The sequence below is a fragment of the Ailuropoda melanoleuca genome, chromosome 13 (assembly GCF_002007445.2).
Source record: "Ailuropoda melanoleuca isolate Jingjing chromosome 13, ASM200744v2, whole genome shotgun sequence".
In the NCBI taxonomy this organism is placed as follows: domain Eukaryota; kingdom Metazoa; phylum Chordata; class Mammalia; order Carnivora; family Ursidae; genus Ailuropoda; species Ailuropoda melanoleuca.
Window position 1 is genome coordinate 62660459 of NC_048230.1, and position 26058 is coordinate 62686516.

The 26058-nt window shown below is 46.6% G+C and overlaps 1 protein-coding gene across 1 annotated transcript in view; it reads left to right on the forward strand.

Moving 5' to 3' along the window:
* Positions 1-26058, forward strand: part of PTPRT (protein tyrosine phosphatase receptor type T) — an 813408-nt gene that overhangs the window by 708584 nt on the left and 78766 nt on the right. Inside the window, exons 16-17 of the mRNA XM_034641590.1 lie at positions 6620-6810; positions 24511-24598. Coding sequence (XP_034497481.1) covers positions 6620-6810; positions 24511-24598 — 279 coding nt within the window. The remainder of the gene's footprint in view (positions 1-6619; positions 6811-24510; positions 24599-26058) is intronic.

Consider the following 26058-nt stretch of genomic DNA (forward strand, 5'->3'; position numbering starts at 1 on the left):
TAAGTGGAAAAAACACAATCACAAAACACTATATGCTGTATGATTGCATATACATGACATTCGAGAAAAAGCAATTGTTGCAACAGAAAGCAGAGCAGTGGTTGCCAGATGCCAGGGCTGGAAGGGGGCTGACTGTTGGTGAGGTTCATATTTGAAGAGAAGGTTAGTTCATCTACCATTCCATCAAGTGAGAGCACATCCCGAGTGGATATGTGATGGGGGTGTGGATCTGCTGTGTCTCAGGGGTCGTAAATCTATACACTTCTCCTAGTTGAAGCCCAGAATTTGTAAATACAGAGTAAATTTTTCTTACAAACATGGCTCCTGAACACAAGCCAACTACTCCATCTGATGCTTCACTAAAGAAATTGCAATCTCTTTCAACTCTAGAGGCAAAATGACCCTATGTTGAATCAGGTGAAAGGTGATTTTATACAGTTTCAGAGATTTTTAAGAAATTTGGACAAAATGAAGTCATCTTTATGCACGTAGGCAGTGTGATACTGACATGATTCATGGATATTCCTCCCAAATTCTGATGCTAGACTTAGATTTCACAGCTATTACAAGTTTATTTTCTTGAGGCTTTATTGATGTTTGGTAGGAATGGTGGGGATGAGGCGTTGCCTGCTAGCCAGGTGCCACCTTGAGGCTTCTTCCAATGGATCCCATTTAACAGTTACAGTGACCTTCTTAGGTGATGATGGTCATTGCCATCTCTAATGCCAGTTACAAATAAAGATCTTGGTAACTTATCTGACATCTCATAGTTAGAAGACTGTGGGGTTAGTATTTGAAGCAGGATTTTGTCTTCAGATTCCGTTTTGACCCTGACACCTGCTGTTGCCACAGCGCCTCCTGCGTTTGTGCTGATCACGCCTCCAGTCTGAGCAGGTGAGCCAGCCTCATCCCGACCTCAAACCTTCTCTCCGGGCTCAGACTCTCCCCTCTCAGCAAGCAGTCTCTAGTTATTTGCCCATCCACTGTTCATGCTCTCCTGCCCTAATGAGCACATGGATGGAGAGGAATTGTGATAGATGAAATAAGAAATAGAAACTATAGGAATTTGGTTGGCTAGTGAGGAAATTCTGTCTGGACTTCGTGGAGGCATCTGCCAAGATGAATGACTTGATCAAAGCTGTGTTAAAAGAACTGTGAAGGCAGAGAGACCCATGAGGAAGCTGATAGAATAGTCGTGTCATGAGGACTCGAACTAGTGCTGTAGCAGCAGGAATGGAGTAAAATATTTAGATGGCCATGGAGTGTGTCTTGAAGGAAAGAAGAGAGAAGCCAGATGCCCTAGCCAGTCTGAGATTCTCTCATGCGGAACAGCAGAGCTTGTCCAACATCAGAGCAGCTAATGTTTCTTCATGGCTTCGTAGAAGCCAGGCATTGTCCGCATGCTTGCAGGCGGTCTCTCCTCAGGTCCTCACACTGACCTTTGCTCTGTTCTGGATGAAGACATTGAGCTCAGAAATCGTAGTCACTCGGCCAAGATCACACAGCCCATAACTGGTTGACTAAAAATACCAGCTCCATTCTGTCTGATTCTGGGACCCAGACTCACAGCATTTCTCAGGGTGTGGATCGTGCTCCTCTCGTGGGACATGGTCAGGCTGTTTCTGAAATGTTAGGTGGACATTTTCGTGAGCATGAAAGAAAAACTGGCGTATTGCACCCATGATTTTATGTTTGGTTATCTTTCATAATGAAATAAAGTTAAAAAAACGTGGAAAGTTGTGGGAAAAAAATTTAAGACATTATCATATACATGCACACTATTCAGTACAGTAGCCACAGACCACACGTGGCTATTTCAACTTAAATTGAAATTAAGGTAAAGTAAAAACTCAGTTCCTGAGTCACACAAGCCACATTTCAGTTGTTCAATAGCCACAGGTGGCTAGCGGCCACCATCTTGAACAGCACAAACATAGAATGCTTCCGTCATCGTGAAATGCCCTGTCGGGCAGTGCTGTACTGGAACTGTCCTCCACTGGATTGGTGTCTTTAGAGTTCACTGTAGCTCTGAATCAGCTCTCTTGAGAACTTGACTTGGCTCTGGATAAGTCTATGTCCACCTGCACCGTCTGCCAATCACCTGTCGGTGTTGAGCCCTGGAAATATGGCTAGTCTGAATTGAGATAAGGCTACACTTAAAGTAAGTGAAAAATACACATTGGATTTCAAAGCCCTAGTATGAATATAGTGTAAAATATGTCATTAATAATTTTATACTGACTCTGTGTTGAAATACTATTTTGTGTATCGGATCAAATAAAATCTATGACTGAAATTAATTTCACTTATTCCTTTTACCTTAATGTTGCTGTAAGAAAATTTTATTTGTATTTCCCTGATGCCAAGGGATGTGGAGCATTTTTTCATGTGTCTGTTGGCCATTTGTATGTGTTCTTTGGAGAACTGTCTGTTTGTGTTTTCTGCCCATTTCCTGACTGGATCATTTGGTTTTTGGGTGTTGAGTTTGATAAGTTCTTCATAGATCTTGGATACTAGCCCTGTATCTGATAAGTCCTTTCCAAATATCTCCTCCCATTCTGTAGGTTGCCTTTTAGTTTTATTAACTGTTTCCTTTGCTGTGCAGAAGCTTTTCATCTTGATAGTCTCAATAGTTCATTTTTCTCTTTGTTTCCCCTGCCTTTGGAGACGTGTCTAGCAAGAAGTTGCTGCGGCCGAGGTCACCTGAGGGTTGCTGGGGGAGGGGGGGAGGTAGGTGGGGGGCTGGGTTAATGGGGTGATGGGCGTTAAGGAGGGCCCATGATGTGATGAGCACTGGGTGTTAAATACAATTGATAAATTATTGAACACTACATCTGAAACTAATGAGGTACTATATGTTGGCTAATTGAATTTAAATTTTAAAAAAAAATTAAATTACTTATATGGCTTACATTACATTTCCATGGACCTCTCTGCCCTATTATGTGACTCAAGTGCTATTTCCCTTTTTCTTTCTCTAAATCTGTGCTGCCCAATACAGTAGCCATAAGCCACATATGGATATTTAAACTGATATTAATTAAACAGAACTTACAATTCAGTTCCTTGGTCACATTAGCCACATTTCACATGCTGAGGAGCCACCTGTGGTTAGTGGCTATCATACTGCACAGCACAGATAATGGACCATTTCCATCATCGTGGGAAGTTCCATCAGACAGAGCTAATGTAGGTTGTACATAGTTATGGCAAAAACCACAGAGGTGGGGTGTGAGTGCCTGAAGTTTGAGATGTGCTGCCCAGCTCCACAGCACATCACCCTCCCATCTCCTGGGCACCTGTCCCTTCCCACCTTTGTTAGACTTGTTTATGCACACCTTATCTCTTCTTTCCTGCGAGGGCTATGGCGTGCTTATCTCCCTCTGAACACACTTCCCTCCACCCTCCTGTATGTACGCGGTATCTAACACCATGCTTTGCACAATATAGGTACTCAATCAATATTTGTTAGCCAGTTGGAGTGGCAATTCCTAGCAAGTAATTGGAAATATGTGGCTGGAGCTAGAAGGAGATCAATAATGGCTGGTAACAGGGGGATAAAAAAAAAAAGAAAAGAAAAAAAAAGAAAGGTCAAGTCCAGAAGAAAGGGGAACGGTAGAGGGACGGTGGTGACTGGCGATTTCAGATGCATCACCCACCAGCCCCTTGCAGGCAGCCACAAAAGTTGCAGGGGGATTCACAGGCTTTAGGCAAGAGCTATAGAAGAGTACAGAAGACATCCAAACTATGATATGTGATAAATAAACATGCAAGACCCATACATGAGAAGTTGAAATGTCATGGAAATGAAGGGTCTGGTGAGGAGAAAAATGAGCAGCGTTCTCTCCCTGGGCCAGCTGGTTTGAGTTACGTTTTACGAGCAGCATGTGAATTCTAGCGCCCTTGTTGAATTAGCAGCCGAATCGCACATTACTTTTAAGGCTCCCTCTCGAATAGGAACATCATAACGCTTTTTAATTGGGGCTGATAAAAACGTAGCATTACTTGTAGGTTCCTGAGAGAAGTGAGTTGTGAAATTGGGTTTTCATTAAACCTAATGATGGGAAATTAAGTATAGTGCGTCTGGTGAAATGGGGTGTGATAAAAGGCATCACTTCTGCGTTATCAGAGGTTAATAAGGGAATAGGTGAGGTAAGATACATTGGGAAAGGGAGTCCAACTAGTTGAATTAATAAACCTTGAAAGTCCCTTGGTTCGGAGTCTTCATAGCATCATTAGCACCAGCGTTGACATTATTACAAATGTTACAGTGATACAAGTTGTTAAACTGCAAATGCATTTGTTTTCCTTTCCAGTGTTGGTTTTGCTGACACCAAGTTTACAGTCTGTCTAGCAATGTGTTTAGGGAAAATATCCATATTGGTTTGGGAAACATTTGGCATCTCACAAAATTTGCCAGGTGCCCATTCCCAAGATGCCTGTCTCTGCCAGGGAGCCGGCCTCCCGGGCAGTCCACACCCCAGGGTCTTTGGAGACCACGGGTCTCTGAAGACACCTGTCCCCATATGTGCTGGTGGTTTAGGTGGGAGATGCTCACAGGGCTCGGGGCACTGACTCCAGCTCATACTTTCCTGGGGATTGTGAAGTGTAGCATCCAGGAAAGCAAACTCAGGTGCCCCTTCCCCATCCCCAAGCCCACCATAGCGTCACAGGAGCGATGTTCACTGGAAGGAGGCCTCATATCTATGACAGCCGGGACACCTGCAGAAAAATAGCATGTCCTTAAAGAGAAGAATTCTTAAAAGCCTTCAGCAGCTTCCCACTGGCTTGGAGATTCTCACCCATTTACAGCCCCCTTGACTTACTTATCATCTCTTGCAGCTTTGCCCCCTCACATTTCCACCCACCACCTTCCCTCCATCCCAGCCTCCCTGCTCTTCCCTCAGTGTGCTTGGCTTCTCCAGCTTCTGTCCTCGTGCCTCAGATGGTTCTTCTGGTGTATCTGCCATACTAGACTATCAGGTCTTGAGGGTGAAATCTATGTGCTGCGTGTTGCCAGTGCCTACCACAGTCCCTGGCACGTTGAGAGTGAGTTCTCAATAAATCTGACTCCTGATCCCAAGGGTGTAGTGGAGAGGGGAAGCAGCCCCCATGTTTGCAAAGTGCTACATTTAAACAATGCCAGTGAAGTTGTGCCACCTGTTACCTACAATCCCAGGAGAAGAAGTAAGCGGTATTATTCTCTGCAGTCAGGAAAGCTGTGCTAACATCTCACCTAGGCCCTTCTTCCTTGTACGTAAGCCTGTACACTCCAGATCTTTCCATTGGCAATCCTTTCCTTGCTTGGAACAGTTTTGCTCTTGCTGTCACATAGAAAATTTCACTTTTGTGTACAGAATCAATGTCTGGGGGATTATTGTGACACGAGCGACGCACAAGCTAAAAGAAACATGAATTTTAAAAAGACAAGTTGCAGAAAGTCAGGAATATATGCTAATATATGCTAAAGCCTCCGGGGAGTAAACATGGCATAGGCTCAATGGGGTCTACATGGGTACCTTGCGGGACCTGGAAACACTGGGGTGAGTCACATCAAATATGGCAGTTCTCACCTCGTGCATGCCACAACAGGAGGGTCTAGGGCACAGACTGTCCATGTCTCTGGGAGGAGGTGGGGAAACCAAGCCTAGATGGTTGTGAGAAAGACGAACTGGCCCTGAAAGACCAGCAACGTATGCTTCCCAAGGAGTCAGTAGGGCAAGAATGCGGTTGTTCTGGTCCAAGGGGAACAGGGGTATTGACATCTAACCTCAGCAGGTTAGTTTCCAGGGTGGCCGAGCTAGCAGAGGGCACTTAGAACAGCTCAGTGGGCATGAAGATTATTATCAAGGAGAGTATAGATCTTCTATCAAGGAGATATTGGATAAAGGAGATGGGGCATAGGACCCAGGCCTGGGAGAAGTAGCTGGCCAGACTAAAGGAAGAGATTTGGGCTTCCTTACCTGCCAGGTAGGTTCAGCGACACTCCTGGATCAAGAATATTAAGCGGTGGGGAAACTAGGCCGTAAGCAGAAGGCTATCACTGTTGTAGAGCCCACAGCTGGAGAGAGCAGCTGAGAGGGTCAGAGTCCCTACTGTCGGTTGGGGGTCCAAGACTGGCTTCAGTTCCTCTCAAGGATGTAGGCAAATGAACCAGGAGCAGACACGTGGCTCTCACCTCCCGTGACCAGGGGCTCATCTCACCTACAGGCAGGCACCAGAGATGATTTCCAGGCATCCTCATTCCTAAGCAGCTGTCTGGCTTCTCACTTGCTCTGGGGTTGGCCGTGATTGGCCAGGACCACCCTTGTCAAGCCTGGAGGAAGGACTGAGACAGGCAGAGGATGACAGCCAACCTGGAATTTTCTCTCCACTCCACCGATATGCACCCTTGGAATAGAAACAAACCAAGGGTTATTGTGTTCTTTAGTTGGTTTGTTGTTTTGATTTTTAAATCAGCCGCCACAGTCGTGCGAGGGAAGCGGCGTGTCTGTCCTTCCTGCAGCTTCCTGACTACCTGAGTCCTATGTTAGTTCCCCTGCCCCGGGTGGGGGAGGCAGGGAGGACGGAGGACAAACCTCTCATAGGTGATGTGTGTTCTGCCTCCTTCTCTTCGAAGCAGATGGCAGCCGTGGGGAGCTGTCCCAGCCTACCCTCACGATCCAGACTCACCCCTACCGGGCTTGCGACCCCGTGGAGATGAGCTACCCCAGGGACCAGTTCCAGCCCGCCATCCGGGTGGCTGACCTGCTACAGCACATCACCCAGATGAAGAGAGGCCAGGGCTACGGGTTCAAGGAGGAGTATGAGGTAAGAGCCCAGCCAGGGCGCAGAAGTTTTATGGGTGCTATCAAGGAGATAAATGCTTGCTACTCCAGGTGTTGTCCCCAGACCAGCAGCATCAGCATCACTTGGTGGGCATGCTGGAGAGGTGCCATCTCAGTCCCCACCCAGACCTACTGAATCAGTTTGCATTCATACCTTCCTGCAACAGGAAGACAGAATAGCTCAAACCCCATTCCACCTCTTGTTAAAAAAAAAAAAAAAAAAAACGATAGCCAGTGATTTCTGGGAGACCTGCTTGCTCATAGTCACCTCTGGCAGTCACCTCTGGCCTCATTATCTTGCTTCTGCTGTGATCTCAACACCCACCCCACACCTGCACCAAGTCAGTCTTGCCTCTGGTGTCTGCTGTCTTCTCTCTCTCTGTGCCCCTCCCCCGAGCATCTCTAATGCAAAGGACTTTGTGAGTAGTGGTGGCTGTGAGGCTTGGAGAATAAGAGAAGGATTGCAGCAAAGTACAGAAAGCATCTGACTATAAGTCCTCCTGAGGTTCTGGTCTCCTGACACATGTCTGTCTACTCCCTCCCACATGTCTCTGTTCCTCACTGTCCTCAAAATCTTCATTTTTTTTTTCTCTTTTTCCCAGCAGCCCAGAAAAGAATTCCTACACTCGCCTTACTATTATGCAGAACAACTCAGCTTTCTCTGCCTCTGGCCTTTTGTCTCAGACCTTGCACATTAGGCCTCACCTTTTACAAAGAGTAAAATAAAATAGGAGGAAAAACTCATTAAGATGTTTTCCTGAACTAAAGAGCACCTCACGCCCCCAGAGGAATTTTGCAAGCCTCCGCCTGAAGCCAGCTCTGAAAACAAGCCTTTCTGTCTTTGATTCTCCTATTCCTCTCTCTCTCTCTCTCTGTCTCCTCCTTCCTTCCCAAAATATCTTTCGAGCATCTACTGTATGCCAGGTTCTGAGTTATATGTACTCGTTTTTTTGTGGGGTTTTTTTTTTTTCACATGCAGCATGTGCCCCAAATGTGCTTGCTTCGGTTCCACTGTGTGCAGTGGGAACACACTGACTCAGCCTCTACACATTTGGAATTCTTGATAATGCGGACTAAGTTTATCTCTCAGACTATATTCTGAGAAAGAGCTTACAAAGCAGTATTTCACAGGCTGTGTGAGGTCATGAAATGGTGCTAAACTGGGGGTCCAGACAGCCAGATTCCAATACAATAAACTGTGTGATATTAGCATATCATTTTGTTACCTGAGTTTTAAGATTCTTTATTAGTTGAATGGAGAGTTTGGATAAGGTGATTTCTAAGGGGCCTGTCTGGTGCTAAAACTTTATGAGACTATAAAAGACAGTGGCAGGGGGCATGTTTGACACATTTATGAGAACAAAAACGCTTATGTCAATGGGGGTGAGTAATGACCAGCTCGAGAGAACGTACATTTAATTTCAAATATGGTCCAAGTAAAAGAGCATTTTTCATATGCTCAGTCTACAAATTTTGGAGGAAATTGGAATAATAGTTGAAGGAGATGGTCTCATCACTTCCCATCCCTGGGTCTTACTTCCTAGGGGTTTTGTAGAATAGTCCCAGCCCCTGACAGTGTTATACACGCGTGCTTATGCTCACCTATGTAGATCTGACTGGCGAGTGAATGTCAGGAGAGAGTGTGCTGTCCCTAAAGGCACATTCAGTGCCATGATGGCTTAATAAGTCATCAGTCCTACTCTTCCATTTGTTTTAAGATTTGAATAACATTAAGGGAGACAGGTGACTTATCAGAAAGGGAACAAATAGTCAAAGACCGAGAAACACTATTCTAGAACCTGCAGTCTAACATTTGAAAAATGAAAATACAAATACATTTGACTCCTTCACTACCTTTCTTTCCAGGATGATATCTTTTTTGAAAGTATCCATCCCTGCATGATAGGATTTGTGTTGCTTTTTAAATTTATTTTTGTGCCTTTTTGCATTTTCCAAACTTTCTAGCATGGAAACGGTCTACTTTCATAGTGAGAGAGAAAACACTGCACGTTGTTCCATCATTTAGACCCCAAACGGAAACATCGCTAACTAGACTAGCCTTGCATTCAGTCTGTTCAAATTGTATTAATCAGTTAACCGGGATGTTTAGCTTCTAAGTTAACACATTTTCTGATTAACTGAAGGTTAATTAGGAAGCATTGCTTTATGTGAATCTTTCCATAATGTGTCCATCCCCTTTCCTAGACCCTATCTGGATATTGCTTTGATCATCAAAGCTCCCATGATGTCTGGAATCCACATAATGGGCACTGAAGCCACAGTTCTCCTTGAAGACTGTGCCCTATTGTAGACATAAGGTTCCTGGGCCTCCAATCCTACTGTCAAACCAACACACTATGGGTTCTTTCTTGCCTGTCATTCCTGCTCAGTTTTGTTTCATTTTGTTTCTCATACAAATGAGTGGGTTTGACAAGTGGACATACAAGTTGACCTCTCAGGGGCACCTGGCTGGCTCAGTCGGTTAAGTGTCTGACTCTTGATTTCAGCTCAGGTCATGATCTCAAGGGTTGTGGGATCGAGCCCCACATCAGGCTTTGTACTCAGTGGGGAGTCTGCTCGAGATTCTCTCTCTCCTTCAGCCCCTCCTCCCGCGCATGCTCACTCGTGCTCTCTCTCTTAAATAAATATTTTTTAAAAATAAGGGGCCTCTCAGCTTTAGCAAAGCTGTGTCTTCTAAGATTCAGTTCAGCTTTATAATCATGTATAAATTTGTTCAGTAAATATTTGCTGAGTATTTACTATTCCCAAGGAGTGTTCTAGATATTTGGGATACAGTAGTGAACAAAATGGACAAAGGCCCATTCCTTCATGAAGCTTATGTTCTTTTTTTTTAAAAAGATTTTATTTTTATTTATTCGACAGAGATAGAGACAGCCAGCGAGAGAGGGAACACAAGCAGAGGGAGTGGGAGAGGAAGAAGCAGGCTCATAGCGGAGGAGCTTGATGTGGGGCTCAATCCCATAACACCGGGATCACGCCCTGAGCCGAAGGCAGACGCTTAACCGCTGTGCCACCCAGGTGCCCCCATGAAGCTTATGTTCTAACAGGAGAAACAAGAAATAAATAACAGTCTTATTTTATTAAAAGCCTTGGAGAAGAGGTTCAGCGCTCTTCACCCTAGACCTAGGCTGATGTCAGAGTGGGTAAAGTGTGCATAGCTTCTATACTTGTGTAATATTCTCTAGTTTTTCAACAAGAGGACAGAAAAATGTCTTACGAATGCATGCTGATACAGAATGAAGGCTATTTTCACCATTCTTGATGCTCACAAATAAGGGGGAATGACTTGTGAATACTGTAGCTATAAAAGAAAAAAAATTTAATGTGTGAATTCAGACCAAAAAATAAGTTATTTTATAACAATTCACTTAGTGCAATATGTTAAAAAATAATGTCATATGTTACACAGGGAAACGTCCTATTTGCTCTGTTAGAAACTACCCCAAATCTTGGTGGCACAAAACAATCAATGTATTGTGCTCATTGATTCTGTGGGTCAGAAATTTGGACATGGCACAACAGGCTCTGCTTCTGCTCCTCAGTGCCTGAAAGCTTGACATGGAAGGCTCTAGGGCCAGGGCTGAAATCATCATAGAGTGTCTTTACTTTTATATCTAATGATCGCTACAGGGTGCCTGCTGGGATCTCAGTAGGATTGCCAGCTGGCACACCTATACATGACCTCTTCAGGTGGCCTGGGCTTCCTCATAGCATGGTAGCCTCAGAATGTTGGACTTCTTACATGGTAGCTCATAGCTTCAAAGGCGAACCTCTTAGCTAACAAAGTAGAAAGTACATCATCCCTGGTGACCTAAACTTGGACGTCATAAAGCATCACTGTTATTGTATTGGTCATAAGCAAGTAATAAATGCCTATATTCTAGAGAAGGGGAATTAGACTCCATCTCTTGACAGACAGAGAGGCAATTGCAAGATTCTAAAAGAGAATGCAGAACAGGAGATATTGGAAAATATAATGTTTGGATGATACAGTCTTCCACAAGTACCATGGAAGAAGAAAGGGTGGAGCAAGGAAGGGAGGTGGTATATTCCAGGGACATAAGAGAAGTGTGGCTCCAAAATTAAATAGGGTAGAAAGGTAGCCCTTAATTAAAACATAAGGTTTGAGCAGAGACATGGAGGAAGAAATCTAGAGGAAGAAAGTTTCATATCAGGTAAGTACAAAGAGGCTAAGGGTGACATGAGTAGAGTAATAGAAGATGACGTTGGAGAAGTAAAGGGGCATCTAACCACATAGTGCCTTATAAGCTGTTGTAAGAACTTTGGCTTTTGCTCTGAGTGAAAGGGAAAGCCAGTGCAGAATTTTGAGAAAGCAAATAATCATCTGACATTATTTTGAAATACTCATCCTAGCTACTATGTTGAGAAGAGACACAGGAAGGTCAGGGAGACCAGTTATGAGACCATGGCAGTAACCCATGTGAGAGACAAAGGTGAGTAACCCAGGTGAGATACTAAGAAGGTGTGGCAGTGGAGGTGGTGAGAAATGGTTGGATTGTGAATATATCTTACAGATAGAACCAACAGGATTTCCCAGCACATTGGCATGGCGTGTGAAAGAAAGAGAAGAATCAAGAGCGACTCCAGGGCTATTATCTGAGCCACTGGAAGGATGGGGTTGCCACTGACAGATATGGGGAAGCCACAGGAGAACAGACTTGGGGCCAATGGAACAACTGGGAATTCAATTTTGAACTGAGTTTGAGATGCCTATTAGACCATTAGTGGAGAAGGATGGTAGGTAGTTGGATATATGAGTCTGGAATTAGGAAAGAAGCCTGAGTTGGGGAGAAAAATTCAGGACTTCCTGTCATATAGATGATATTAAAGCCATAAGACAGCTCAAAGTCATGAGGCCAGTGAGCATTGACAGAGATGATAACCAAGGACTGAGCCTTGTGGAATTTCAGCTCAATGTGTGAGTACTCTCCATAGACCAGACATTACTAAGCTCTAGGAACTGAGAAGAGATAGAGCCCTTGCCTTCTGGGAGAATTTAGAGCCTATTCTTAGACACAGGCATATAAACTGATCACTTCAATATCTTGGCAAAATGTCACAGTAGAGGACTATGGGAACCCTTGAGGGGTGGCGTGTATTCAGCCTAGCCTGGGGCTGGATGGCCATTGGCTTTCTAGAAGACATAAAGCCTGAACCAAAGCTTGAACAACAGGAATAATCAAATGAAAGCAAGGAAGGGTGTTCTGGGCAGAGGGACTAGACCAGGCTATGGCATGGAGATACATATGGCAGGTTGAGTGAAGAGAACCAGAAGCAATGTGGTACACAAACTATGTTTGGTGCACAAAGCATGGAGGGAGATGGGGCTGGAATTTTCAGAAGGACCGGGCTGGGGTAGGGAAGCAAAGGGACATTTGTCAGGCTAAGGAGTTTGGATTTTATTCTAGTGGTCATGCAGAATCATGGAAGGGAGCAGCATTTTTTAAAGTTGAATTAGCATTTTAGATGTAATTGTCTGGCATAGATCAGAGCAGGGAAACCAGGGGCAGGTAGGCGGGTAGGCGGCTGGGACACTAATTGAAGGAAAAGATGGAATTGCTCAAACCAGGAGACTGGGCCCAGAGCCCAGACAAACCCACACACATTCTCTCATGTAGAGACATAAAATCAGCTCATGCTCTTTAGCGTGTAAACTTGAGTCTCTCAATATATATAATTTAAGTTCAATGACTTGAAGTCATGTATGAATCGTTCTAATAGTCAAAATGCCTAGATTCAAGTCCTGTCTCTTTCATTAAGTATCTGGGTGACCTTGGGCAGGTCATTCTCCTTCCTGGGCCTCCATTTCCATATTTAGGCAATGAGGGAAAAGGGATTGGTCCAAGTGATCTAAAAAATTCTTCTGTCCCACATATTTTCTGAGCCTAGGTAGGAACTAATTGTCCAGGCCAGCCGGATCTCCCTGCTATTGATATATCATCCCACTGGACCCCTTTCTGGGGCTACCACCCCCATAGTTACATCTCAAGTCCTAGCAACCATGATTGACCAGGGGCCCTGGGTTCCCAGAAACTCAAGGTGACCTAAGGCAAATTAACTGCACCTCACATACTAATATGAGGCTTGGAGGTTTTCAGTCTTGGCCATACATTAGAATTATGTAGGGAAATTTTAAAAACACCAATGCCCACATTGTTCTTCAGACCAGTCAAATCAGAACTCCTGGAGGTGGGATCCGGAGATCTGTATTTTCTAAGCTCTCCCGGTAACTATAATATACTTTCAAGGTTAAGGGACACTGGTCTGAGGAGACCCATGGAGTTCCCAGTGCATGGCTTGCCTGTGCCCCCAGACCCATCACCTCACCTATTCTGCTTGCTGCTGGTTACCTCTGATGCCATGGGGCATGTGATATCCCCTCACAGAGGCGATGGAACCCAGCCACATTGAAGCCAGAAGGCTTTCTGCACACAATCTTGGATTGCAGAGTCTTCCCTCCTCCCTGTCCTATTTCTCCCAGCCCAGATTCTCCCACCTTCCCCAGTTACAAAACAAAAACCCTCTCCTGCCAACAAATGCCAGGAGATGTTGGCTGGAGAGAGGGGTTGTCTGTGAGCCCGGTAAGCTCAGGCATCATCACGGTCAGAAGAGTAGCAGGCTCGAAGAAGATGCGAAACAACAGGAAGGGGTGACTTTGTCATAGAGAGAAAGGAAGCATTTTAATCCCAGTCCAATCCAGGCAGTCTGTCATCATAATGAATGATGAGCCCAGTAGGGCGACCAGAAGGTATCTGGTTATTACAGCCCCATTAAGACTATTTAAGGCAACAAGGAACAGCTGTGAGGAATAGGGTACAGCCTAATGAAGAGCAAACATTTGTTCATTCTCCAGCTCTGGACAGACATGCCACATGCATGTCTGCTGCGATATGAAGCCAGGGTTGCCATGTTTCTCCTAGTCAGCTGTGGGTGATGGTGGCAGGCAGCCTCTGCGTGGGGTGTCACCATGGAGATGAGTCCTTCAGCACACCCCAGTGCCCCCTCTCTGCTCAGAGCCACCTGAGCAGGGGCAGAGTAGACCTCCCGCTGCTTCTCCCACAACTTTTTCTCTCAGTTGATAAGATTAGTCACAGAGCTTCCCCCTGGCAGGCAACTCCTAAGAGATTCCGGTCCCCCTCCTTAATTTTCGACTGAGAGGGATTCTGGGGAGGGGCCTGGGGAATTAGCAGCATGTGCCCCGGTCATGAAAGGGAAAACCATGGCTGTTCTCCAACTCTGGGAACTCACAGTGACCAAAATAGGAAGACCTGGACTCCACCTGCTCATTTCACTCCACTCCCTGTGGGCTAAACTAAGAAAATGGGCCATTTCCAGAGAGTGGCCCAAAGACATCAGTAAATCATGTGGGTTCGGACTTGAAAGATTTTCTAGCAAGAAAAAATGCATGTAGGGGAGACTATTAACTCAGTGCTTTCCTTTGAGCTTATTTTTATTTTCTACTTCTCTTTGTAACCCAACAAACAGTATTTTCTGCATTTGATATGAGAGCTCTCCCCAACCAAGTGAGTAATTTTTAGATGGTACCAGAGAAAAATCCCTTGACCAAGAGTCAAGACTTGGTTCTCAGTCTGTTCCTGACATGCTGGGTGGTCTTGACCAGAACTTCTCCATCCCTGGGTCCCCATCTCACCTGCTGTGAAATATTTGACTGAATAGCGTGGACTCTGCAGCCTGCTGGTGTATGTTTCTCCTTCATTTGGCCAGAAACACTGAGTGCCTACTGTGTCCCTTGCACTGCTGCAGCCCTGGAGATAGTTAGAAAGCTCAGCAGAGGAAATGAAGGCCCTACTTTAAAGGAAGACCATGGTCTTACTACACCTTGTACTTACATAACAAACCCCGGTTACAGTGCTTAGCGGCACGTAGGTAAGGCCAGCCCAGGACGAATGTGGGTGGTGGTGGTAGTGTTTTCGCTTTTTGTCAGTTATTACTGCCAAGAACAATCAGAATCTTCACAAAAAATGAGACACTGAGTTGAAGAAAAGTAGAAGAAAGCTGGGTGGAGGAAAAGCATGTGTGGCTGAGGGAACCACAGTGTGCAGGGGCTCAGAAACATGAAAGAATTGAAATGTTGAAGCCAGTTCTTAGAAGAGAAACAAAGATACCTTCCCCTGAAAAAAAATAAAAATGAAACCAGCTGGGGAGATAAAGAGGAATTTTACACCCCTTGCCCAGTTTTCCTGGACAGAATTAACAAGGCAATCAATAGTCATGCCTGTTAACAGCCCTCCCTCAACTCTGGTTGACTTTGTTTCAAGAAAGGGCTGTTGGCCCAGAGACAGCCACCCAGAAGCTTGTACACAAAGACGGAGACAGTGTGTGGAGGGGACCACACGTCAGTAGCCTAGAATGGGATGCAGGGACCTGCCCCCCACCAGATCATAGGCTCAGAGCTGGGAGGAAAAGAGGTACCCTTGTGTGAGCTTCCCCAGGAGACAGAGTCTTCGTGAAAGCAGGGGCAGTCTTACTCCTCTCTGTTCTCCAAACCATCTGCAAAATAGTATATAAATACTAAATATCAACTTCACTGAATTACACAGTGCTGGCAGAAATCTTTGTAATTAAGAATAGTTCTATCCAGGAAAAAAAGGCAGTATTTCTTTTTTTTTTTTTTAAGGTTTTATTTATTTACTTGAGAGAGATAGTGAGTGAGTGCGAGAGCACAAGCCAGGAAGAGAGGCAGAGGGAGAAGCAGACTCCCCCTCGCCCTTTTTTTAAAAGATTTTATGTATTTACTTGAGAGAGGAAAAGATAGTATTTCTTAAAGAAAGCACCAATGAGAAAGACTGTCACATCTCTGGGCTGTCTCTGTAGGGGCCCCGAGTATCTGCCTTAAAATTTAAGTTGACTCTTCCCCCAGGAATCTGCTGTTTCCATTTACTTTAGTCCCTAAGACAGTGGTTCTTAAACTGTGCCGTGTCAGAATGGCCTGGAGAGTTAGGAAAGAACATTAAGATGCAGGCTCATTGACACAGGACAGGGCCCAGGCCTCTGGATTTGTGAATGACCATCAAATTTGAGAACCACGGTCCTAAAATTTGTTTTTTAAAGAGACCTTGTGGCTTTTAATGGGGGCTGTTTAAATGGTGCTCTGTGACCCTACACACAGACACGCACTCAACTCTTCTGCCTTGATCAGAGCTGCTGTCACAGACAGATACCCCATCTCGCTGCCATCTGATTTTCTACTCTGCTTCCCCAGCAGAACTCATAAATTACCGTCTATTTAGTGACATGGTCGCAATAATATTTGCTCTCCTGATGCCACTCTGAGTAGATGTCATTAGTCATCCTCTCCTGCCTTCTCTATCCACATTTATAATCCCTAAGGCATGGGCTTTTCAGCTCAGAAAGAGGAGTTTTTTGCAAGCTTGGGCTCTGCCGGGGCCGCCACTAACCATACAGCTCCTTTGGGTGAAAGAGCAAAAGTGCACCTGTCTCAAGATACTTGTTCATAATATATACAGAAATGTATCGTGCCTAACAGATGTATGATGCTCCCTCAGACATGGAGCCCTTGCATTGTGCACAACCAGTACAGCCATCCATGGGGCCCTTCCCATCCACCAGCTAGCCCACGGACGTCAGTAAACATGGGTGTTGACTGAACTCACGGACCTCCGTGGAGACCAGACCGTAAGCTTCCCACAGCTCCACGAAACTCTCACTTCTTGAATACTCGGTCTTACCAGTTCCTAGGGTGAACGACTTGTCCTAGTTTGTCCAGGATGGTCCCAGTTTTAAAATGAATATCCTACATCCTGGGAAGCCCTTTGGTCCAAGGCAAACCAGGACGGATGTTGCAAGGAGCCCCCGTCTTTGGTCTTATGACAATAAATTGGACATTCGTGATCAAAGGGAGGCAGAGAGTGAATTCCAGAAGTAAGCCACAGGCACTCAAGAGCACATCCTTAGGCAATACTGGGACTGAAGAGCCTCCAAACACCTATGCACCAGGCACGGTTACCTTGGGTAGTCAGTGGTCATCACCCAACTCCACGGGGTGTTATTTGTTTTTCGTTTTCTTTAATTTACATGCTATCAAATCCATTGGGGGGGGCAGAGGTATACAGTTCCATAGGTTTTAACAAATGCACAGAGTCACGTAAACACCAAGATACATAAGAGTTCCATTGGCAGAAAATTACCCACGCAGCCGCATAGAGTCAAACCCTTCCCCCACCCCTAGCCTGAAGGGTATGTTCTTTGCATTTTAGCTTGTTAGGCTATAAACCATTCTTAGTGCTCGGTATTGTGAGCACTGCACATAGAAATAGCCACGTCCTCCTTGCCTCCCCCTCACAGGTGCAGCTGAGCACTGGATCGTGGCTCAAGCAGGTCCAGCACCTGCCCAGCAGCCATCCCCTCCCCCCCAACCACCCAGCCTGCAGGCCAGCCTCAGAAACATGGCAGGGCTGGGAAGGGCGTATTATTGACTTAATTTTCAGAAAAGTTCATTGAGACTTGGAATGACAAAACATTTCCTCGAGGCAAAGAAAGCCCTGTCTTTTCCCTGGCTCATAGGCATGGCTGGTGGGCAAGAGGTGTTCTTGACAAGAAAAAAATGAATGAAAGACCCAGGGAAAAGGGTGCCACCTTGGGGGAGACTCTCTGGTGTCTTCCCTGCACCGAGAGAACGCCGTGGTGGGCAGGGTGGTGGGGAAGTCGGGGCAGGCTGGGCTGCTCATGGAGGAAGCAGGCCCTCGGCTGTGCCCTGAGGTAGCAGCCAGGAAGTGCCTGGTCAGCATTCCCGGGCCTGGTTTGGCTGTCCCCCAGGGCATATCATATCCAGTTATCTCCAAGGATATAATAACACCAAAGGGAGTGAGAGGGGCATCATAACTGACAGTATCAGCCGAGGGTAGGGGGTGAACAGGGGAATGAAATGGACCGGGACACTCCCAGCCTCGGATCGGAGGTGAGTTGCGCTTGAAAGCTCTGTGTTCTGACATTTCACTACTTGTGCATAACTGAAGGAGGCTTAGGTACAAAGAAGAGTATCCAAAGAAGGATGGCAAGCTTCAGAAAGGACCCTGCTATCCCAGGAGAGCCAAACCAGCAGGTAAAAGGAACCAGCCAGGCATCAGGGACAGTTCTTGGTTAGAGCAGGGAACTAAAGTAGCGAGTGGGGAAGCTGAGGGACTGACTCAGCACAGCAGGGCCTGAAAAGCCCGTGACCCCCGCCGGGGTCTCTCTAGGTACATGAGTGTCTGGCTTACTGAGCTCCGGGGCTGGGAGCGAGGCTGGATGGGTGAGCGGGTGGGTCACGGTCACAGGGAGAATTAGTCCGGAGTAGGCACCAGATCAGATTTTATCCTAAAGTCTGTGAAGCCTGGCAGCAAGGATGAAGGGAGGGGTCACGAGACAAGAGCTCTTAGCCACTTATCATGCTTCTGGTCCCAGCTCAGCCTCCTCACCTGAAAGCATGTCCAAAGCATGTTCATTGATATAGAATAATACTCATATTCTTGGCAGTGGTTCACCAACCGCCATTGTGCACCACACCCTCTCTGTCCACATTACGTATCACTTGCTTGCTCTTATTCTCTAGACCCCAGAGAGCCCCCCTTTCCAGCTCCAGAACACACCGAGCTCCTTCCATCTCAGGGCCTTTGCACTTGCCCACCCCTTCCTAGAATATTCTCCCAACTCTTGCCACAGCTGGCTTCTACTCATCATTTAGTGTTCAGCCCAAATGCATCAACGAGAGACACGCAGGAACACACCTGGAGCTGAGCAAGCCATGCTGAAATACCGCAGGACATCTCAGGAAGAGGACATGAGAAAGGGCTCGGAGGCTGCAGGCTGTGTTGGGTGATTTGGGGTTTTGTTCTGGATTAGGCATTGTTAGGCAGTGGTAAGACCAGGGACCTTAATAAATCCTAGCTCTAGGAAAGGGATATTGGACAGAGGCTAATGCTGTAAGTGGCAAAGGAGCAGCAGTCACTCCTATTAGCCAGGATAGGGGGTGTTTGGTGTTTGTGTGTGTGTGTGTGTGTGTGTGTGTGTGTGTGTGTGTTTTGGTTTTTGGTTTTTTTTTTGGCTTACTGTTTCTGTGTTTAGTTAGGACTATGTGGTGGTCATGTGTATGCCTTGCCCCATCCTGGTCTCAGAGTAGCCTCGTCTGATGTTGGCATTCTGTGAAATTGTTTGTGTTCAACAGTAAGAAGTGAGGCAATGGTTTTCTCAGAAGATCCTTCCAGGTCTGACTTTTGAGGATTCAATGAAAACCACAGCTCAGACCTCCAGGGATGAGGACATCCCCAAATGCATCCTTTAGGACATCCCCCAAATGATTGCCTTAGAAAAGCAACACTGTTGAAGAGTAGGAAATATTTCCACACTCAGGGAGGAGTGTAAAAATAGAGCTCGCACTCCCGGGAGAAGAGAATGAGAAGAGGAAAGCAGAGATTGATAATGGATGAATATAATGAGATGGCAATTTTGGTTTGAAAAGAATGTGATTAGCTCCTAATGACCACCGCTATTCCCTGGTCAATCTCCTGTAACTAGCTGCTAATGTAAAAATAATGCCCCTCGGCTGGCTCACTTGGAAGATGGAGATGAGTCTCTCTTTCATACTTTACCCCTTCATATTTTTTTTCCTTCAAGAGGATATCCTGTTACATCACAGCTCCCGAAAAAGGGAAATGGATATGTGATCAAAGTCTGCCAATTAGGGGGTCATTACTGCTCACTCCTAGGTGGCTCTGTTAGGCCTTGCCTCCTCTACCTTGGTCAACAGCATCACAGCCCCCAGGCTCACACCTCCTCCCCCAGCCCCAGCAGGGGACACAGAGGCTCCCAGGGCTGTGTCAGAGGCCCGTGTGGTTTCTCAGAGAAGGACCGCTTATCACAACTGTTTTGTTTAGTGTAAGATTTTTCAAAGGATGTCGGCATGCTGGGTGCATCCTGAAGGGTATGCCCTGGATGTTGAGACGACTCCCAAATCTGGGGGTGGACAGGGATCTTCATATCTGTGCTGTGTTGCAGCTCATAGGTGCATGCTAATTCTGAGGGTACCCCATAGAGCAGGGCAAAGGCAAAGTACATGGAGGCAGAGGAAACAAAATACTGTCCAAACTGTCCATAAGTGAGATATGATGCATTGTGAGGTAGTGAGCTCTCCGTCACTGAGGGCATCCAAGTATCAGACGCTATGAATCAGCTTGTCCACTGCCCAGAAGGCCACTGTGGAAGGGAACACAACCAGATACTTTTTCAAGATCACTTACACCTCTGAGATTAAAGAGAATGCACAGAAGCCACCTCACCCACTAATGTCTTCAGCCATCTGTCCAATCCATTCACTTATTCCAAAGGGGATTCAGCTACATATGAAGTACAGGCCAGGATTGGGCTCTGGAGATACAGGCATGAATAAGACGCTGCCCTTTTCCTGGAGTAGCCCATCATCAAGTTGGGAGACAAGACTTTCATATTATTCGATACAAAGGAGTCCATCTGATAATGAAAGTGACCGACTAGCTGGGGATGAAGTGGAGAGGTGGGAGGGTTAGCAGGGAAGATTTCACGAAACAGAAGATGCTCGAAATGGGTTTTAAAGGATATGTAGGAGTTTTCTGGGCAGACTCAGGTGGAAGAGAATTTTAGGCAGAGGGATCATATATAAAGTCAGTCTCAGAAGTTGGAAATGCCTGAAATTGTCTGTGGCCTTGCGTTTAGTTCCTTATCTTTAGAATATTAATATAAGGGCAAGAAATGAGGCTGGAGGAGCCTATAGGTGAAGTTGTTAGGGACCTTGTATCAAAGGCTTTGGAATTTATCCTGAAGGTAATGGCAAGGGGAGTAACTGGGTCCTATTCACGTTTTAGAAAGATCTGTCTGATTACAGTGGAGGGTGGATTGGAAGAGGCAAAACCAAAGCAAGAGAAACCAGCGAGAAGGCTCATGGGAGAGTGTTTCTCCAGGTAAATTCACAATTTGCGAGAACCGTGGGTGTGCAGTAGAGTCACCCGGGGAGTTCAAACACTGCTGGTGGCCTGTGTCCCATCCCCAGAGAGTCTGATGGAATTTCATAGGGCTGTGGCTTTGGGAGATGTAAGGTTCCCCCCAGAGGACTCTAATGTACAGCCATAACAGAACCTTCAACGAACTGTAACCAAAACCCTAGCACATAGGAGGAACCCAACAGATTTTTCCCCCCAAAATAATTATGAAAACATTTGGAGTGTCCTATGCTTGGCTTCATACCACTTTGGGGTGGGTATGATGGAACGAACAGTTGGCTTTTAATCCCACAGGGTTTCAGGTAGAAAATCCACCCCCAGAGTACGCGCTTAAACCTTGAGAAGTCCAGTGTTACCAGTGAGACCGTCACGGCCCACCATTGCAGAGAGCCAGGAATATATGGGCCTGGCCAGCTGTCTGAAACAGCCAGGGCTACTGGGCTGGGGCAGGAGGATGAGGCCCCGGGGCTGGAATCTGAGTTCCGAGAGCTACATGCAAAAGCAAGAACCATTTGCGGTCTAGACATGCCCTATGCCGATGGCAAGGGGGATGCAGGGCGGTGGTCATTTGTAATGTGGAGGAAGAAGGCGGCAGAGGACGAGGGGAAGAAGGAGAGGCAGTGAGCACTTTCCTATCTCCGTGGCACTTTTGTCACACTCAGGTTTAGGGCAGAGATTGGTGCCCAGGGCCTAGCACCTGCTTAGCTTCTCCTCCGGGATGCTTAAGGGTTTGTGACATGCAAAGAACAAAATCCTGATCAATTAATAGCTGGGAAGACCCTTTAGTACCTCAGTCTGAAACCCCGAGGGAAGCGAAGTTAGAGAACACAGCTTAGCCAGGCAGCCCAGGCAAGGGCCTCCCACCCCATCTCCATTCCATCTAGAACGGCTAGGTAGCAGAATGAGCACTGGTTCTACCTCCCCAACCACCGCAGAGTTGAGGATCATGGCTGTACTTCTTTTTTTTTATTTTTAATGATTTTTTTTATTATATTATGTTAGTTACCATACAGTACATCCCCGGATTCCGATGCAAAGTTTGATGATTCATTAGTTGCGTATAACACCCAGTGCACCATGCAATATGTGCCCTCCTTACTACCCATCACCAGTCTATCCCATTCCCCCACCCCCCTCCCCTCTGAAGTCTTCAGTTTTTTTCTCATAGTCCATAGTCTCTCATGGTTGCACTTCTAGAAAAAAGGTCGGCAAAGGACAGCCACAGGCTCACTCCAACCCACCCCTGGCTTCATAAAGAAAAGTTCGTCAGAACATAGTTCTGTGTGTGACTGCTGCATATGAGTGGTTGCAGCTTAGAGGACATGACCTACAAAGCCCGTGCTGCCCACTCTCTGACCCAGTACAGAAAGTTTGCCAACGTCTTCTCTAGAAGACTCACCCGGGTTGGCTTAACACATGGGAGACTGGAAGCAAGAAATGGGTACCGTGCAGGATCTGGGCTTTTCATAGACAGTGGTCCTGCCCGCCTGTGAAACACAGCCCGCTGATTGGTGGAGTTTCTGACCACTCACCTTACGGACTGCTTGTTTCGGCTGAAGCTAGTAAGGGATGGATGGGCAAAGGCAAGGCTAGTGTGATAGGATGAGTGCATGCGCGTTTCCCCTGCGCTGCAGACAGGGAGGTGTGTAGACTGAAGGTATTAGAGATCCAGCCTCAGAAGCGGCATAGGGCTCATGGGCAGGGCATTCAGCCCACGCCACAGGGTGCAGGGTGGAAACGGTCATCAAAACGTGGCCAGGCCTTCATGCTCCTGCAGCTTTCCTACATCTGTTCCTGCTCCCTTGAATGCCCATCTTCCTCTTCTGCGAGATCAGCGACTACACGCTCCCCTGTGTTTCCATAGCACTTGGCTCATAACTCTGTTAAATAATCACTCCACATGGCTGACTTGTCTGTCTCCTCCTGGGTTGATGACTCCCCACCCTCCCCCCGTTCCGCCTGGGAACTTCTACATCCAAAGTTCTACTCGGCCTCTCAGCGTGGATGTCGAATCGTCATCTCAAACGTGGCCCCCGCTGCTGTTGTTCTTACTGTGTGGAACGCGGCAAGAAGCACGCGGCACTCAGCAAGTGTCAGCTGCCGTTCTAAGCGTTTGATGTGCCCAAAACACAGCACGTAATTCCTGCCTCCCCGGTCTCTTTCTCCCCGTGTACTTCTCCATCTCCTCGAATGCCGCGGCTCTCCACTCACTTCTTCAAGCCAGCAGTCTAGGAGTCAGCCTTCAGCCCTCTGTCCTTCCTAGTCCACACCTACAGCAGATGTGTTGGCTGCCCGTGTCCCCTCGACACTCGTGTTGCCATGCACACTCACCCAGTGCCCACCTCCTGGAAGCACCTGTGGCTTTTCGCCCAAGGACTTTCTAGAGAACATGCGCACATTACCTGCAGAGCGTGGCAGAAGTGCCAAGGGGTTTCCTAAGACTTGTCCTCAACCGATGGTAGATGGGAATTGGTGGGTAAACACCCCAATGTGAGATGGGCCTGTGAGATGAAACCCTAGGTGTGTGTGCACTGTGGTGACTTGCTTACTGGGGTACCTTGTACTGGCTTCCTTCCCATGACTATATCATTTCCCCCACTCTCCTGCCCATGCCCCTTAGGATTGCTTCCCAAAGAAGATCTCGTATTCAAATCCTTATTTCCAAGTCTGCTTCTGAGGGAACCAAAATCTACAGTATTCAGCTGAACATCCTGAAAATAATCACATCTACTGTCACCGTCCTGATAAAGGGTCCAGGGTGCCCTCATCTCTTATCTGGACCATTGCAACAACTTCCTAACTGATCTCCCTGCTTCCTCCCTAGGCCTGCATCCCATACATGAGCCAGAATGTTCTTTGTAAAACCTAAATCAGATCAGCTAACTGCACTGCCCTAAACCCTCCAGTGGCTTTCCGTGCCACTTAGAATAATATTCAGCTCCTTACCAGGGACCACGATACCTTATATAGCCTGACGTGTCCCAGCCTGTCCAGATGCTCCCATCACTGCTCTCCCTGCCTCACCCCTGAATATGGTCATTTGGTTACCACTTTTGCACCTGCTGTTCCCTCTGCCTGGAAAGCATGCCCTGCTTTTGGCACAGCTGGCTTTTTCACGTGATTAAGGAGTTAGGATAACTGTTCCCTTCTCAGAGAAGCCCTCCCAGAGTATAAAATCTGGAGAAATTCTCAGCCCCCATCACTGTCCCTTCTCCCTGCTTAATTTTCTTCATAGCACTTGCCACAGTCTGACATTGTGTATGTTTGCTCTTTCACTTCTGGCGTCACCCAGTTGACTGGAAGCTCAAAGGGGACTTTGTTTACTCCTCTGTATCCCGAGTACTTACTACAGCACCAAATACATCCTGGGGATTCAATAAATATCTGTCGAATGAATGAGTTAATGAGCAAATGACTCCCCTATTGGGCCAGATTTGGGCTCTTGACACACAGAAGCATCAATGATATTTGAGTCAATGAACGAGTGAATAAGTCCATGGAGAAGCCAAGTCTGTGTTCTCCCCAAGCCACATCCAAAAACATGGAGCCCTTTATACAAAGTGACCCATCCCAGTGGGTCTGATCCCCACCCTGGCTCATCTACACGTGGAGAAAGCCCCTATCTCATGCCATCTATCCTTCCTTTTTAGGCCTTACCAGAGGGGCAGACAGCTTCGTGGGACACAGCCAAAGAGGATGAAAACCGCAATAAGAATCGATACGGAAACATCATATCCTGTAAGAACCCTGAGGGTTTGAGGGGCAGCCAGCCCAAGGGCCAGAGGAGTCCAAGGCCACTCTGGTCACACAAGGGGCAGGGTTTAAGGCATCATGACTTCTGCCTGTCCCACTTCTAGGGGGGCAGGTGTTGTAAGGTGAGTGTATGCCATGCAGGGCCTGTGTTGGCCAAGACACTTGGTGGCCCTGAGCCTGCAGGAGGAAAGCATGTGCTGTGCAGAAGCCAGGGAGACATCCAAGGTCATGGTCTTTTGCTTGACAACAAGCTTTAACATTCCTGTAATCACCCCTGATACATGGTTTGACGAGGGCAGAGATGCAAAGCAGTTAGAGCCCTGTGGAGTCAGACTGCCTGGGCTTCAATCCCAGCTGTGGGGCCCTGGGCAAGTTACCTGACCTCTCTAAGCTTCACTTTCGTACCTTTGAAATGATACAAACAATACAGACAGGGTCATTTTAAAAAGGTACATGAACCTCTGCATGGTGCTCGGCACCATTACTCTTAGCCATGGAGTTCGTTTCTCGCGGTCACTGGTGAGCAGTACAGATATATACTTCCACCTTCTTTTAACCAGAAATCACTGAATACCCATCTGGGGACATGAAATAAACTGGGTTGGTGGGGGGGGGGGAGCATGATCAGATGTCCATTTTGGAAAGATCACTAGGGTAGCCGATCGGAAGGGTGGATTAGATTGGGAGAGACTGGAGTCAGAGGGACTGGTCAGAAGGCTACTGCAATGGTCCCAGCAAGGGACGATGAGGCCTGAACAAGGACAGTGCCAACATTTGTGAGTGACTGTGCATAATATTCAGTGCTAGACAGCAAGGGAGGGAGATACTGCAGTGAGATTGCACACCATGTGTAGGTCACAGGGTATCATCACTGCCAACTATTGTTATGTGCGGCCTTCAAAGCAGCATAAATACAGACAGGACAAAGTTACCTCATACAGAATGTTGAGTGTGGGGTCTGATTAGAGCAAGAGTTGACAACAGCCTTTGTCTGCCATGATGTACTCAACCTGGACCTTTTGACATCTCGCCAATTTTGTGCATAGCATTTCTGGTCTCAGCTCTCAGGATTACCCCATCTATCCAGAAACAGAGGGGAAAAAAAAGACCTCGAATAACAAATTATTTCTAGCACAGTTCAGTGTTTTGTTTTGTTTAACTGTCTAGACATTGCCTAAGAAAAAGCTTGGAGGAAGAAAGCGTAAGATACAGGCAGCTTGCAAAGGGAAGAAAGAGGCCGAAGTTTTAGCTTAGCTGTTTCCTGTGCTGATTTAGGAATGGGCTATGAATGGTGGAACTAAATCAGAAAACATTTATAATTTGTCTCTTGGAAGATAGTAATGCAGGCAGCAAGATTTCTTGCAAGGGAAGTGTTGGCAAGAGCTGCTCGAGCAATCAGGAAGTGTTTTATTAAGACCCCTGACGTGCGGGCCTCCGTGGAGTCA